Source organism: Pelodiscus sinensis, chromosome 14, assembly GCF_049634645.1.
Source record: "Pelodiscus sinensis isolate JC-2024 chromosome 14, ASM4963464v1, whole genome shotgun sequence".
In the NCBI taxonomy this organism is placed as follows: domain Eukaryota; kingdom Metazoa; phylum Chordata; order Testudines; family Trionychidae; genus Pelodiscus; species Pelodiscus sinensis.
In genome coordinates, this window is record NC_134724.1 from 24,562,040 (window position 1) to 24,579,729 (window position 17,690).

General features: G+C 37.8%; 1 protein-coding gene across 4 annotated transcripts in view; it reads right to left on the bottom strand.

Annotated features, from left to right (window-relative positions):
- Nucleotides 1-17,690, bottom strand: part of AP4E1 (adaptor related protein complex 4 subunit epsilon 1) — a 32,212-nt gene that overhangs the window by 13,387 nt on the left and 1,135 nt on the right. For 2 of the 4 annotated variants that reach the window (XM_075897237.1, XM_075897238.1), the window contains exons 2-14: nucleotides 15,645-15,716; nucleotides 14,278-14,401; nucleotides 12,308-12,381; nucleotides 10,508-10,629; nucleotides 9,288-9,447; nucleotides 7,765-7,931; nucleotides 7,464-7,537; nucleotides 3,352-3,474; nucleotides 3,150-3,259; nucleotides 2,606-2,749; nucleotides 1,730-1,838; nucleotides 1,477-1,595; nucleotides 187-486 (exon numbers count right to left, since the gene is read on the bottom strand). In XM_075897237.1, the coding sequence (XP_075753352.1) occupies nucleotides 187-486; nucleotides 1,477-1,595; nucleotides 1,730-1,838; nucleotides 2,606-2,749; nucleotides 3,150-3,259; nucleotides 3,352-3,474; nucleotides 7,464-7,537; nucleotides 7,765-7,931; nucleotides 9,288-9,447; nucleotides 10,508-10,629; nucleotides 12,308-12,381; nucleotides 14,278-14,401; nucleotides 15,645-15,716 (1,698 nt within the window). Of the gene's footprint in view, nucleotides 1-186; nucleotides 487-1,476; nucleotides 1,596-1,729; nucleotides 1,839-2,605; nucleotides 2,750-3,149; nucleotides 3,260-3,351; nucleotides 3,475-7,463; nucleotides 7,538-7,764; nucleotides 7,932-9,287; nucleotides 9,448-10,507; nucleotides 10,630-12,290; nucleotides 12,382-14,277; nucleotides 14,402-15,644; nucleotides 15,717-17,690 lie in introns of those variants that run through there. The other 2 variants (XM_075897239.1, XM_075897240.1) reach the window with 2 other exon arrangements.

Here is a 17,690-nt window from a genome sequence, read left to right on the forward strand (position 1 = left end):
TATCACCAATACATTAGGACTTATCGAGAATCCTGTTAAGAGTACTTATTGCTATTCATTTTAAATAATTTGACAGATTTGCATCTTTCCATTCAGACAGATCTAAATATATTAATCATTTTAAATACATCTTTTAGAAAAATACAAGAACGTGTAAGCACGAAATACATGTTACAGTTATCTCACCACTGTCTCACAACTGGCATCAAGTGGAAGCAAATTTTTCATCAGCTCCTTGTTTTCACACAGATGTTTTAATTCAAAGGCATATTGCCTCATGCAGGTGTCTAGAGAAGTGCTGAATTCCTGGATTAGTTTATCAACTGTTTTTGAACAGGGGATGCGGGATGCCATTTTAGTGATTGCTGACATAATCCAGGCTTTAGTTTCAGAAGTAACAAAGGTCTGCTTCAATAACCTGTACAGTTTTGTTATAATGATTTCTGGATCACCATCATTTATAAGGTAGAAATATTCCCCCAAAACCTGTGAGCAATACACAAATGTAACAGACATTCAGTTACAAAGGCATCAGTGCTTTCTTCTTTGAAATTAATATGTAATGGTAATACTCCAATATAAAAACCAACTCACATTGAACAAACTATTACAAGATAAGGAAATCCTTTAAGTTCAGGACTTTAGAAGGAATTTTTAGATTATATATCCACCTAAAACAAAAGCAAGCAATATACTATGGAAAGAGATATAGGGTCTACCGGTTTTTTTAAATATTGCTGGCTAGTCTTCAGATTAAGATCATCTGTTTGTATGTACACTACAAATCTGTCCACCACTTAGCATAGTAGTCAACAACCAATCCTCTTTAATGCTGAAAACAGTATAATTATTAGTGCAGAGTAGAGCAAACTATTTTCATTTAAAAAAAAAAATCAATCTCAATTTAAGGTTTCTGGTAGGAAATCGATGATGTTTTCCATAACACTTGTCATGCCTACCCCAGCAATTAAAAAGTTTTCAGCATTAGATGAATGTCAAAAATGGGTCACTATCATAGTCAGCAAGGGGGTGTCGATTTTATAGAGCAGACGGGTTTTTCCAAGCTATATTTCAATTTTAAACAGAAAATACTTGAGATTACATTTTACTGTGTTTGTAAAAATGTAAATGAAATCCATCAATGGGATGCCAATTTTTCATTCATTAAATCAAGTATCTGCCTAGTAATTATTTAGCTCAGTAGCTATATAAGCACAATCTGCTCAGTTTCCACCTTCCAATTCAAGTAGAATCTATTTACTTTCACAGATGTCACAGAATACAAGTTCAGCAGCTAGGCAGATCATCATAAGGCTAAGACTGAATTTCATAAACACATACAGCCTTTCTGTCTTCTCCAGATTAAATCTCAGGCCACTGAAATAGGTGCTCATTTTTTTAAAGAGAATATAAAGTTCAAAACTTAAGACAGGTAGTTTTCACATCCATCATATTTTCATACTGCATCAACCTTACCCAACTCATAACTTGAATAAATTTCTGTGGATAAAAAGTATCTTCCCCCTCTAGCAAAGAAAGGTAAGACTGGACAGCATAAAGCCGTAGCTGCCCATCTTCCTTTTCATCATCAAATCCTAAAAAGAAAATGACACATTAAATATTTGTTTGGAAACTTATGCTGCAAGTGTTAGAGAATTCAAGACAGATTTACAAACTTAAAAGCAAATGAAGCATGTCTTCTCTTTACAAAATGCCGTAAAATACCCACCTTCAGCCAGCAGCCTCAAGAAGTTGTTTGGGATGTCAGGATGCATTACATCTCCTCCTACCAAAAACACTGCATTCATAGTCTGAATGAACCACTCATTGTCAGGGGCATATGTGTCCAAAATGTTAAGGGAAGATTATATAAATACTGAATATTAATATATATATTACAATCTTACAAAAAATCTAAAAAGTTTTAAGGGTACATACAGAATATCTGAACAGACAAGCATGTGGTAGCTAAATGATTTCCAAGCTAAAGAAGGAGAAAAGTACGAAAGGGGAAGTTTCTGCAGAGCCTGTGGCTCCAAAAATGTTACTATATGGAACTGTGAATCTTTTGTATTGTGTTTTGCCATCTTAAAACATGCATCCTGGTTGTCCTGCGGTGTTCTAATTTCCTAAGTACACTTTTTGGACTAAAATAGATTTTTTTCTCCAAACACAACCATAACATGTTCCACAATTACCTATTTTACTGGGAGAACTGAACTCTACTTGGAAAACAATTCTCACAATTAGGAAATGCTGAAGTCTGGTTCAATAAAGCACTAAAGTCCCTTTCTCCTTCATACTACAAAGTACGTTTTTAAAAGTTTTCTTTTAAGATAAGGTTTATAATATTAACTTAAAATGTGAATTCTAAAGCAAAAGCCAAAACCTTCAATGTCCTTTACTTCATGATGATATAAACTATGCTGAGGTTATTATTTCTTCTGTTTATTTTATTTTTACATTTGAAATAAAGAATTATAGTATCGCTTCTCTCTTTTTTTTCCTGGTAGACCACAAAATAATCTTTGGAGGATGTGAACAATGAGGTCACATAAAGCTATAACAGAAACTCTGGCTCTAAATTTTCAATTAAAAGAAAAGGATATTTCTCAGCTAGTTCTGCTATTTTACCAGTTAAGTTAATGATGGTATATTCTTCTTTGCTTTGCCTTACGTAGTCCAGCATCTTTTGAACTATGATAGTTATATTCTGTCCGTTGGTAATTCTATAGAGAAGCTCTAATGTCTGAAGAGGAAAACAAAAACCAAAAAATTTATCTCTAATCACACAACACAGGAGCAACACACAAACAAGAACTTGATACACAGGGCCAAGTTGGACAAAATCTTCAATGCATTATATTTTATTCTATCATATTGGCATTTATCTTATTAAGAAAGGTATACATTTTAGAAATGAAATATACATTTTGTAGAAAAGGACAGGAGAAAACAAAGAGAATAAAAAGGACCAGGCTATCTATGTAACTCCCTTTACGCATTTACCAAGGCCAAACAATATAAACACGTCTGTGTTTAATGATGCTCCTCTTGCAATATTAATAGCATTTACTCTAAAATGATGCTAATAGAGCATGAACTTTAAACATTAAGCTCTGCTTGAAGGTGTTCAAAAATCAATTTACCTCCCTTTTAATGATAGGATCAGGATGGTCTAAACACTCAATTATTGTCATTTGGTGTTGAAGTGCCAGATTAGGATCCTGCTGAACAACATAAGTCAGAGCCTTTAGTCCTAGAAAATAAATTATTGCAGAGATATGATAAAGAATCCCATACAAAAGATCAGATTAAAAGCTTCTTGCTGAGATAATCAGGTATCCTTACCTAAATACTTCAAATTAATTTTAGGTGACAGAACAAATTTCCCAATGCATTTGGCAGCCTTCTCCAGCAGATCAGACTTTGGGCAAATGGTATAAATTGTTTGGACACATTCAAATAATATAGCTGGGGGAGAAAATAAAAACCAACAAATGGTAAATAGCAGTAATTTAAGAATATACATTTCTACAATAATATGTTTGCATAAAAAAGCTGGTACACAAAAGTTAAAAATTGTTAGGTCAAATGACAACTGTTTCTCTGAAAACAGGCTGGGTTTAATATTTTAAAGCAAACTAATAAACGTGCTACATATAGATTTCTGGGACCTTGAATATAATCTCATTACATATTTTAAAGAAGAATTATTGTTTGGATGTGAATAAATTTCCTTCCTTCAGCCAAGGAATAGCCCTACTGCATCTCCCACAAATGTGATTCACCTAAAGAGATGATATAGCAAGACTGTAGTATTTAAAAGATGCCAAATAATGTAACTGGACAATGGCTAAGTTGGAGTACATAGACACTACTGCAGAGTGGGGTTTCAATTACTTTGCACAAGTGACTGAAAGTATTTTCTCTGCTTCATCATCCACGTACAAGGAAGATGACAGCACAGAAAGATACATCTTAATATAGAAAATTTAGCAAGCCATTATTGCTAGTAACATGTTATAGGACTGCCCAATGATTCCAACAAAAATACCAGACATACCTGACATTACGTCTTATTTAGAAAATACCAGACATTTATATTTTCTCAATTTGTTTCCCGAACAGAAAGCTCAAATACTGGACTGTCCGGTTCAAAACCGGACACCTGGCAACCCTAAATACATAGGTGAACACAGGGTGTCTGATAGAGTTTAGTATTGTTTATGTAATAAGGTGGATAGATGAAGTGTGGAAAGACGCTCAGTAGTTTGACTTTTAAAAAAAAACCACAAACACATAAGAACAGACTTCTGTCAACAACAGACAGGACTTCGAGGCCAAGCAATGGATTATTAAGTCTTTACGGACAGAAATTTATCTAAGTTTATCTAAAACCCATTTGTCATTTATGTTTAGTATATGGAAAAGTTTAAATTGATCTTGTTGAACAGAAGTCTCCACTACTCTGTTCTGACTGGCTTTCAGGTAAGACACATTCACTCACATGGACTTGGAGCCTAATCCTATTCTGACATAATGATACCTCTCTCACTGATTTCAATGACAGCAGGACTGGATTCTTGGCTATTTTCTCTTTCAAAAAATATTTATTAAAAACTTTTCAGACAATTCCAAATCCTGAAACCTGTTTTAAAAAAATAACTTCAGAAGAGATTACATAGTGCAGAGGTCTAAAAAGACATATTAAGCAGACTTTAATGGTTTATCACTGCTGACTATCACAGCAGCTGCTAGGAAGTCATGAATAACCAAGATCAACAAACCTATGACAAAGACAAAAAGGACAAGAACTCAGAGGCATAACTCCTGGTGGCTGTGTCTACACTGGGCCACTTATTCCGGAAATGCAGCCGCTTTTCCGGAATAACTTGCCAGCTGTCTACACTGGCTGCTTGCTTTTCCGGAAAAGCAATGACGATCTAATGTAAAATTGTCAGTGTTTTTCCGGAAAAACTATGCTGCTCCCCTTCAGGCAAAAGTCCTTTTCTGGAAAAACTGTTCCGAAAAAGGGCCAGTATAGACAGCACAGTAGTCTTTTCCGCAAAAAAGCCCCGATCGCGAAAATGACCATCGGGGCTTTTTTGCAAAAAAGTGCGTCTACATTGGCCATGGACGCTTTTCTGGAAAAGCATCCTGCCAATGTAGACGCGCTTTTTCCGGAAATACTTATAATGGAAAACTGTTCCGTTTTAAGCATTTCCGGAAAAGGGTGCCAAGTGTAGACGTAGCCCTTGAGAAAAAAAATATTTCCACTGAGAAAATGTACCAGGGAAACTAAATGGAGTGAAAGAAAGGAGATACATATTAATCTTTTAGGTTACCAGTTTAGGTTAGTCAACAGCAAAATTCAACATACATTTTCATATTGACTTGGATCATAGATTCTTTAGCACTTTATAAACAGTTAACATGTGTGAGCAAAGGAAGCACATGTAAATTCTGTTTCCCTGTGTACATTTCATTTAAGAAGTCCCAAAATAAGCCTTTTCACATATGATTGTCTACTCTAATCCTTAGGGAATTTAACATTAAGTCAAGTATATTTAAACTCTTCTCACTGTGCATATAATTAATGTACATTAACTCTCTTGAAAGTTGCATGTATAATTCCATCATAAACGAAGAAAGCAAACCCCTCAATATCTATGTTGCTGTTCTTGCATAAAAAGCACACCTCTGACATAAACAGTAAAACACAGTAAATGAATGGTTTTAGGGTTTTACAGCTGTTTCATCAGAGTAGCATTTGCAAAAATAATATAAAGGGGGAAGGGAAAATATTCTGCTTTGTATATGCACCTCACTTTCATTTATGCTTAGAAATTACACCTAGTAAAGAAAATAACAGACTCCTAGACGTTTGGGGTGTATGTTCTACTGTTATTCAGCCACCTTAAAAGCCAACTCTTAATTGTTTATTAATCACTAGCAACATTTATGGTTTCATTTTAAAACCATGAAATACAGTAGACTGCCGATAATCTGGAATCCTTGGGACCTAGGTGGTGCTGGATTATCGGATATGCAGATCTATCACAAGGTACTATAAACTGGTTTTATAGATAAAGGGGGGGGAAGGGGGGGAAGAGAGAGAGAGAGAGAGAGAGAGCGTGCATATACTGTATATAGAGTGTTTTTAACCCTTTTTATTGTAGTACAATCACTGTCCAGAGTCACACAATACCAGTGGCAGACTGACTCGGTCCCGTCCGGTTTCTCTCAGTTCAGCTGCTACCGCTGCTGCCTTGTGACTCGTTTTTTGCTGAAGCTCACTCACTAGGCTCTTGCCATTTTGATGCCGGACTATCGGGAGTGCCATACAACTGGATGCTGGACTACTGGAGTTTTACTGTACTTCATTTTTAAAGTGGAACAGTTTTTAATTTAGCATCCTAGAACCATATATATTTGTGCTTCAAAGGGACAGCAAAAACAAAGGCAAGCAACCCACATATTTTTAAATCACTCCCTAGTTTGCAACTATTACAAGTTTGAATGGATTATTTCTTCTTGTTTCTGCTCTATTGTCAAATATGGTTCCCCACCACAAAGAGAGAATAATTTAACATGGTTGTTTGCAACAACTATAAAAGGTACAGTAGAGTCTTATGCCAAAACATGTTTGCAAGTGCATTAGTGCAAATGCGCTCCAGAAATATTTTAAAACAGGTATTAGAGATCAAAATGACATCACAAATAGAGGTGTGAAAGGTTAACCTGGTGATGCTTAACAGTTCTGGTTAATCAATGGGGTCTGAAGCAGCTCCCTGCTTACCAAAGCAGGGGGTTGCTCCAGCCCCATGGGCAGCAGCATGTAGGCCCTCCAACTTGCTCTCCCCTTTAATCAGTTAAACGTCACATTTAACCAATTAAACAGGATTTTATATCCCTAATCACAAATGTGTTTGTAAAAGGAAAGGATGTTACACAGACAGACACACACTTTTTGTTAAGTTTCTCAACAACTAATCATGTGAAGTATTTAAAAAAAAACAACAACTGAGGTCAGTGCTTTCTTTTGACATGCAGGTCAGTATCACCCTGTACTTTTTTTAAAGTTAGGTACTATAACAAATACATCTGTGCAGCTGATGATTTTGCAAGTACATGACGCTGCATACCTGAGGAAAAGATCAAGCCCAACACAGTACACAGCAGTGTGAAGGCAAAAAAAATTTGGATATTAAAATATTTAGTTTTCCATTAAATAAATTTTCACTTCAATAACATTTCAAAAAAAATCAGAGGAATATGTAATTTCTGTTCATATGTTAACATTACATTTCCTTGCTTTATAATTCACCAGTCACAATACTCCATTTTATTTTCTTACCATGTTACTCAGCAAAAGAATAGTTACTCATGTCAAAAGAATAATTAGAACACATTTTCATTTTCTGCACATATTTGTATTTTTACAATATATTCTCACCCACCATATGTAATATTATGATTTATCTCTGCTCTTCTTAAAGACTCATCCAGAACCTCATACATTAGTTCACTTGTCCTGTTACAAAATAAGAATTATAAGAAACTTGTTTCGGAAGCACAGCAAGTTAATCACAAAAAAAAAAAAATGAACAACTCCCTCACCCACCCACAGACACCTGAATGTACCTTAGTGAAAAAATAACACACACTAAAAAAAAAGTTGTGTGTTACCAAAAAAATAACTGAATCACTGTGTATTCTTTCTATTTTCAAAGAATGTATTACATACAAGAAACTGGTTACCTTGGATCATCTTTTCCTAACAGCCCCAGTATTCTTAAGAGCTGAATTTGTAACCATGGCGCTGGCACACTGTGGTAATTGAAGTCTATAGGAAGCTTTCCTCCCACTACCTGCTTTAGAATGGTTACAAAGCTCTCTGTCAAATCCTTGTATCCAGATGCATTTTCCTAGACATGGAAAAGAAAAAAACAATTCAAATATTTTAAATACAGTGCTTCAGACATACAACATAAAGCTACAAAATGAATATATCTTTTTAGCTAGTTGTTCAATTAACTGTTCCCTTCCTTAACCCAGGGGTGGGCAATAAGCAGTCCATAAGCCAGATGCAGTTTGCCAAAGTTGGCCCCCCGGTGGGCTCGCAGAAGTGTTATTTATTTGCATGTGCTTAGGTACAGCTGCTCGCAGTTCCTGCTGGCTGCGGATTGCTGTTCCTGGCAAATGAACACCAATTCCAGCAGCTCCCATAGGCTGAGAATGGTGATCCGCAGTCAACGGCAGCTGAAAACAGCAGTACCTGTGGACACGCAGGTAAAAAATGCATTTGACAGCCTGTCAGGGGCTAACCCTGGTGAATTGCATCCGGCCCTCTTATTGCCCACCGCTGCCCTAATCCATAATTTCTTCCTTTCAAACTCCAACATTAACTCTTTTTTGCTTTAAGCTTAAAGTGTTATCTCTGTATTTTCAACAAGACTGTGAATATGACAAAGCATTTCCCGTGCACTGCTCCACTGAATATACAGACAATCCTCAGCATAACCTAGAAAATAATAGAAAAAAAGCCAATTTGGACATAAAAACAGATCCATTATGCCAAAGGTGCTGATTGCCAGGGTCAGGCTCCAAACAAGTCAGCTAGAGTTTGTCACAGCTTGAAATGCTAATTAATATAATACAGACTACTATGATCACCTTCATAACTAACTGACACGTTGACAGACTGTCCTTTCAGAAGATTTTAAGAGAGATGTTCCTACTAGGGATGTAAGCGACTAGTTGACTACCCAATAATCCTAGGCACTAGACAGTTGAGTCACTACTGAACTAGTTGCTTCCCCCACCCCTTGCTGCCTCTGTATCACAGCCGGTTACTGTCTCTGCAGAGGGCAGAGGAAGTAGACGTACAGTGGGAGAAATGGTGTGAGCCGGGACTGAGCAGTCCCAGCTCGTGCCGGGTCCCAGACACTGTTATTCTACTTTTTAAATGTAGTAAGAGCCGTTACTATGTTTAAAAAACAGAGCTGCAGCGTCTGGGACCCGGTGTGATCCAGGACTCAGCTGTACCAGCTTACTCCCAGTTCCAGACTGCTGTGGATCTGCTTTTTAAATTTAAAAGCAGAGCGGCAGCAAACCCCCTTATCGACTAACCGATTTTCGATGAAATTACATCGACTACGCGATTAGCTTCCTAACCGCTATTCAACACCCCTAGTTCCTACAGAACAATTTACAGTGTGTATAATAATTTTAAAAAAAACCAGTTTATAATGTTCAGCTCTCTCTTCTAATTCTCAGCCTACCTTAACCATTTGAAGGTAAATGTGTAAAGAGGCAGCCATGACTCCAACATCCCTGTCACACAAGGCCTTCCGGAACTTGTCATGGATGTGCTGAACTTGGTTGGGAGCAATGAGATAGAATTTATACAAGGCCTGAACTGCTTTTCTTCGGATAATTTCCCTAAAGAGAAACATTCTTTTTTAAAAGATCAAACAACTTGACCCTAAACAGAAACTTCACTTCACCTAAATTGGTGACAAGTATCAGAGGAGTAACCACATTAGTCTGTATCTACAAAAACAACAAGGAGTCCTGTGGCACCTTGGAGACAAACAGATTTATTTGGGCATAAGCTTTTCTGGGCAAAAACCCACTTTGTCACATGCATAGAGTGGAAATTACAAAGTGTTTTTTTCTACAAAAGCTTATACACAAATAAATCTGTTAGTCTTCAAGATGCCACAGGACTCCTCATATGAACCTAAATTATTTCTCTGTATTATGAAATAAACTTTATTTTTATGAAAACGAATGACTTTGTAACACCTCACTTTTACAACTCATCACATTGTGATGCCTCAGAATTAAGTATTAAGAATTAAATATTAAACAGAAGTATTATCTTCCAAATTTAACACTGGGACAAGAGAGAGGATAAGTCATTTGGTAAAGGCCATATGGTGAGTCAGTGGCACAGCAAACTTAGAATGTAGTTGTTCCTAGAGTTAGATCATGTTTCTTCTATCTTTTAGTTTTGCATGCACACTGTACCACCTCTGTACTTTCATATATACGTAATGTTATCAACTAGTAAGCCAGATAATCAAAGGGGCTGAGCATTTACATCTTACAGTCTTCAATGGGGTTTGTGCATGTTCAGCTTCTCTAAAAATCAGGCATAGATCTTTCTATGATGTAATGAATTGCACAGGTACAAACACTTAACTCACATACATTGTGTACCCGCATCTCCACAGGTGTAAGTTACATGACATTTATCCATCAACAATGTTTAAGCAAAACAAAACTTATCCATTATACGGTCAAGAGTGCATGAAGTAAAAGACAGATAACACAAAAGGAAACTTTGTATATGAACACAAAGTTGAGAATGATGACTAAGGAAGGTTTCAGACCAAAAATTGTATGTAGGAGAAATATTTAAGTACTAAAATAAAATCTATAAATTTTAGGTCATTCCAAATTTATAGCACAGCTTGAAAGCCAAGTGAATACGTACTTAGAATGCTGAAGTTTGTCTTCTATGAGAGGAAGTACAGCTGGAATCATTTCTCGTGGAAAGATCTGGCTGACAACAGTAAGTGCCATACATACTTCAACCAAGTTAGTGCTCTGCAAGTCCTGTCACAATCATCAAAATAACAAAATGGTCATTTCTAATTTAAACTATGGGAAACTTGATCTTTTCATTTCTAAGGCCAAATGTGTGGAAGCTTCCACATTTTATGTTATACTGGAAAGCACTGCCCTCTAGTGCTCTTCTAATTAAGGTACTGTTTGATTGTTCTGTTAAATTTTCATTGCATTTGTTTAATATTGCAACCAAATTTGAAATTACAGCTACAGGAAAAGTATGAATTAGATTCCCATAAGAAACTACAACAAAGTTATTTTTCATGGATAACACTAGGCTGGAGAGATTGGTAGATATACTGGAGGGTAGGGGCCTAGACAAACCAAATGACTGGGCCAAAGAAAACTGACGAGGTTTAACAAAGACAAGTGCAGAGTCCTGCACAGAGGACAGAATTCCATGCACTGTTACAGGCTGGGGATTGAATGGCAAAGAGCAGTTCTACTGAAAAGGACCTGGGAATTACAGTAAATGAGAAGCTGGATATAAGACAATGGTGTGCTCTTGTTGCCAAAAACACTAATGGCACATTGGGCTGCATTAGATGGGGCATTGCCAGCAGATCGAGAGAAGTGATTATTCCCCTATATTCGGCACTAGTGAGGCACATCTCTATTACTGGGTCCAGTTTTGGACCCTCCACTACAGAAAGCATGTGGACAAATTGGATAGAGTGCAGCGGAGGAAAATGAAAATGATTTGGGAGATAGAGCACATGACTTACAAGAAGAGGCTGAAAAAACTGGGCTTGTTTAGTCTGCAGAAGAAAAGAATGAGGGGGGATTTGATAGGAGCCTTCAACTAGCTGAAAGGGCATTCTGAAGAGGATGGAGAAAGGCTGTTCTCAGTGGTGGCAGATAACACAAAAAAAGAAAGATAGGCCTCATGTCGCAGTGAGGGTGGCCTAGATTGGATATTAGGAAAAAAATATTCTAGTATTAGAGTGCTTCCCTAGGGAAGTAGTGAAATCTCCAAACTTAGAGGTTATTAAACAGCGACTGGCAACCTAGGCTGGTGAGTGGGTTGCATGAGTGGCCCTCCATCTCAATGGGCCACAAGACTGTTATAACCAAGACAGTCCCCCAGGATAAGGTAGTTTTGCTAACTGTGCTTGCATACCTAGAATTTGTGGGATGTGCTGACTGAAACATAGCAATGCTCTGATTGGATGCAAAGGGAGCACACAGGTTTTACAGTCAATGTTGTGTGCAATCAGTACACACCTAATTTTGCATGCTCTTCTTTTATGTTCGTGTGACTTTAGTAATATTGGTAGGGAAAAAACAACAGATAGAAACCAGTAGAATCTGGCAACCCGGAGCATGAACAATAAACAAAATGTCTTGTGGGCCACACATAGAACCCTGATGGGCCACATGTCACCCTCGGGCTGCAGGGTGCTCACCACAGTTTTTAAGGCCAGGTTTGACAAAGTCCTGGCTGTGATGATTTAGATGGGGTTGCTTCTGCTTTAAGCAGAGGGTTAGACTCCTGAGCTCTCATCCAACCCTAATTGTCCATGATTTTTATGTCAGTGTTAACTGACAAACAAGTAGATTTTATTAATGAATACATAGTGTAGAATTAAATTGGTGTTATACTTAGACAAAGCACTGGCCTAAAGTTAGCACAATGTTTTTCTCCAAACCTCAGATAAAGCTGTACCTTCACAACTGTGTTGACAAGCAGAAGCAACAGTTCATGATTTTCATGGAGGAATAAAGAAACAGCCAAGTAACCTACAAAAGAAAAAAAAAACCTCCATCACCACTATTCCAGTAATAAACTATTTCAAAACTTTAAACAGAAGAATGTAAGACATCTAGAACACAAGAGCAGATGACTCCAGTTGTGGGTAAAAATACTAGTAGATTATATGATTTTTGTGGGTAAATCTAGACAGGAGAAGAAAGAAAAGGACTCTGCAGCAGTGATTTTCAGAGCTGCAGTTAACTGACTTCCAAGACTTGCCGCCACGTGAGGTTTGCTGCATAGATGTGCCCTATTATCTTTTCATGTCAGGATTTTAGTTAACTGTTTTTCATAATAGAGTTACTTGGTGATAGCTTGTCATAGTGTTCACTAAGGATGGACCTGAAACCTACAAACTGTCCAAAATTAAGACAAAATAAACCCATCAGATCTAAAGCGCTGAGGATAACATATAAGAGGCAATGAATTAGAAAATGAATGCTTTTTTCACATTGACAAAATTATATTTTTCCTAGACCAGACAACTACCTCTAAGCAGCCTGCACATCATATTTAAGAAAAGAGACACCTAGAGCAAGTTTTAGTTGTAAGAAAATTGTGTCCCAATTCCTAAAGTAAGTAATTCAATACTACATACGTTCTAATGTTACTCAATTATTCTTTTATTTATTTTGAGTCCCCAGCTGACCCCGGGTTCTGGGGAAATGCTGTGTGGCACTCGGGATCAGCTGGGGAGTCCTGAACTGACCCCAGGGTCCAGGGCTGCCCCTTTGAAACGTGTGTGGAGGCTGCCGCAGAAAGCCTAGGATAAGTTGCGAGCCTCCAGCTGACCTCGGATTCTGCTGCCATGCAGAGCCCAGGATCAGCTGGGCAGTCCCTATCTGACCCCGGTCTCCACGGCAGCTGCCCCTTCGAAATGCCAGAGGCGGCGTTTTAAAGGAGCAGCCTTGGAGCCCAGTGTCAACTGGGCACTCCAGCTGATCCTGGGCTCCTAATGTACTGCCCCTTTGAGGCACCGGAGCAGCATTTCCAAGAGGCAGTGCAATGTGGAGCTTGGGATCAGCTGGGGACTCCAGCCAACCCTGGGCTTCGCTGTACGCTGCCCCTTGGAAATGCTGCCCCGGAGCTTCAAAGGGACAGTGCTGCATGGAGCCTGGGGTCAGCTGGGGACTCTAGCTGATCCCAGGCTCCATGCAGTGCTGCCCCATTGAAACGCGCCACGGTGTTTCAAAGGGGAGGCGCACGCGATTAATTACACGGTTAAATTTTTTAATCTCTTGACAGCGCTATATTTATAACAACTATATGTAAAGTTCCCAGCTGGAAACTCATCTTCAAGTAGATGTGTTTCTTTGAAAGACACACATTTTCTTTTAAAGTGTATGTCACTTGTATTTACTGGTATTTATATCCAAAATTAATAAATAAGAGAGAAGTCTGTTTTTATGGTTTCCACTCTGTACCCATTTTTAGCCAAGTAAAGCGCTCTTTAAAATTCAAATAATTTTGTATTTTCAAATTTTGAAATATTAAGTTTTCCTGTGGGATGAAAGAGTGATGTCATGTGTCACTCTGCATCCTGCAGCCTTTCCCTACACCCTATGCTCGGGGGAGCCGGGAACCATGAGGCCTCTCTCCTTTCCCATGTTCGGAGGGAGAGGGCCAAGCCTGGCCACACGTAGTTTGGTCTGGCCCAACCCCCTGGAGCCTGGGAGGGAGAAGGCCAACCCTGGCACGGCCTTGGCCAGGAAAGGTAGGGTTAGGGTTATGGTTATGCTGCAGCAGAATGGTGGATAGGGGGGAGGAGGGAGAAGGGGACAGAGCAAGGGCCCGGATGGCGAGGAGAGAAGGGGCCCAGGCTCATCGGATTCTTGTGGCAATTCTGAGCACAATTTTAAGATGTACCAGTCTTATATACATACCAACTCTTTTTTCTAAAAGGTTTCCCTGTTGTGCTAGTTTAATAGCATGGATATATCCGAAAGATGACTCATATCCCAGCATTTCACAATAGATAAGTCTCACCATACATTCTTTCATCAGCCTCTGAAATATCAATAATGAAATATTAATTGTATAAGTGCTCTATTTATTTTTGCAGCTCTAATGTATTAAGGTTTGACGCTGAATCATATATATATTATAAATAAAAAACACTACTTTTCTAAAATCAGCATTTAACATTTCTAAAATGAAAATGTATCAATATATGATGTGATACTAATGCTTCAAAACAAATTTAAATAAAACTACAATTGAACATCAAATTCCATGCACAAAGATCAGTTATCTGGCATCCTTGCAATCAAAATGATGACCATAATGGGTATTAAAATGAATCTTCAAAAGGCACTGCACTATCATATCTACAATATTACAAACATACTTGTAGCAACAATGGAAATAAAATGATCAGTACAGCCACAAATGGGGGAGGAAAGGTTCCATTACATAATCTCTCTATAGAAAACATTTTTATAATGTGGACCACAACTTTATGAAGTCAATAGCAAATGACAGATTAAATAGGATCTTCCAATGTGACTATGTAGCAACAAGACAGATTCCTTAAGTGTCTGTACACATATAGAGTTATTCAGGAATTCCTGAATATCATGCCCATTCCAAAATAAGGGCATCCACACATGGAGATATTCCAGAACTATTGTTCTTTAAATTCACACTCTACCTTAATCCAAATCATCTTTCAAGTAAAGATAATTCCAAAATTGCATATACTGTGGGGTAGTGAATGCTAGATTAGAGAGGTAATTATGAACACAGAAGCATCTCATGATTGACTGAAATCTGTAATGATTAATCTGCATTAGATAATTCCCTTGACTAATCTCGTGCAACCAGTGGGTGGTAATTTGACAGACGGCAAAACCAATGTTCAAAGATGGCACAAACAGATGGGTGAGCGCGCTGTAGAACTGCACTTGGGAGGATTAATTGGACTTGTTCAGCTGCACAACCTGATTTCCCTACCTACATTAGTACTGCCAGACTGCAGAATGACCACTATAACAAAAGTGGCAATATTCGCTCCAAGTACAGTTACAGTGGTGCTCACACTGCTTGCCCACCACTGCAAAACCCTGGGCATAGACATCATCTGTATTACAAGTACAGCATGTTCTTGTAATGGTACTAACAGATACAAGATTTCCCTAATGTAGACCAACTTCAGAAGTATTCACTCACCCTGCCAAGCAGAAGTCTGCACATTGTTATTCTTAAATTCAGTCTACGGTAATGATAAATTTACCACTAAGATAAAACTTACAAGTGTTGTAGTGGGAGCAGAAATTGTTGCTTTCAAATTAGTTTGTTCCTGATGTATTAATTTTTCTTCCTCCTATAAAAGAATAATTTAAACATTTTTAAGAACTTGCATAATTTGGGGGGAAACAAAAATGAATGATGGCAAGGAAAGCATAATCTAGTAGAAATCTATCAAAAATCATATATAATCTTATTTATTTCTTGTATAAATATTAAAGAACTATTACACTTGCAGAAAATATCATTATATTTACAACATCAAAGGGTTTCACTAGATTTCCATTTTTTTTTAAAGCACAGAAAATGGTGTATGTTTCATATCTGCATTTTCAACTGCTCACTCTTTCACTAGAGTATACAGAAGTTGATTGATTTTAAATGGTCTTATGGTACTTTGTTTATATTCTTGGACTTGGAAAATATTTTAAAGTAGAAATGCTTTTCTGCAGACATTTTGCAAGCACAGCAAGTTAGGACTTAGATGAGACCTCTAGCGCCTCATCAGGAAAACTGGTAATTCAGCCTGTAACACTCCTTCTTATCAGTGTTTATCTACACTTGTGCTTGTTAGAAAAAACTTCTTGTTCACAGGGTCATAACCCCCACACTCCCATCCACACATCCATGAACAAAGTTTTGCTGCAGCAAGTGAAAATGTGGATGCTGCTTTGTGGGCAGGCGCACTTCACTGTGGATAAAGCACAAACCCCCCTTGTTGGGTGTGAAAGTATTTTGTTGACAAAAGTGACAACAAAGAGTGTTCACGCAAGCTGACTTATAGCGACAAGGCTGCGTCAACTAGACACAACCTTATACTGAAAACATACCCAAAATTGGTACTAAAATAATACACAGTGTGATGTCAGGGGACATTCGTGATGGATTATTTTGGATGATTGATAAGACTAAGGTTCTGCCCACTTGTACAGCTTGTCGTCTTAGAAACAATAAGGAATGTACCTAAGTAGTGGCCACATTACATCATGTTATTTACTTCTATGACTACAAAAAACTAAATTTCTGTATATTGCATTCATATTTATTTCCTGAATTAAACTGGAAGAAAGGCCTGTACAATGGTTAGGGCTGTAGATTGTGGTTTTGGGACCCTACTCTGTCACTGCCTTGTGTGTGACTATGGACAAACCATTTAACGTCTCTGTGCCATAAAACAAATTCACAGCACTTCTCTACCTGGGGCAAAGAGGTAAAGATATTAATTATAAATATTCAGAGGATTAGAGCATTATTCTGTAACTTTACAAACAACTATTAAAAAAAGTACTCCCATGGCACCTTAGTGACTAACAAAAATATATGTACACTGTTATGAGTTTTTGTGGGCAAAACATATTTTTGTCAGTCTCTAAGGCTCTCTTTGATTAAAGAAATGCGGCTCCTGCTGGTTCTGAGCCGTGCACCCGGACTGATCATGGCCGGACGCTCTACACACGGCGTCCCAGCGCCTGGAGGAAGAAGTGTGAGACAGTGGCAGCTCCAGGACCCAGGCATTAGGTTAGAGAAGGGGAGGAATGGGGGTGCCTGGCTCTGGAGGAGAGAGGGATTGGGTTAGGGTGGGGGGGAGTGGGAAGGCTGAAGTACCTTAAACTCAAAGTCTTCATGGATGCAGAATAAGGCAACCAACACAGATGTCATATTTAAATTCCATGGCAAAAAAAAGAATCAGCATGTACCTGGCTTACACTGTGTTTCTTTAAAGCAAATTCAAAGGCTATTGTTTGCCAGGCTGAAGCAATTCTTCGGAGACATGAGTCTCTCCCTTATTGTTTTTGAACCTCTCATATTTGTAGTCTGGGACAGACCTGAATTTTTAGAACTATAAAAAAAGCCATAATCTTCATAAGTTTAAAAAAAAAAAATGAGGAAACCATACCAGAGATCAACAAGCTGGAGTGAAACAGACACTTCAAATTGTGCTAATTTATTTCTCAGTTCAGTTTAATTTTTAAAAATTCACAGGTCATAATAGGTCAGTAGTGTTAAATTTAAAATACATGGTGTAGATGCTTTTGTGTGAGAGAGAATA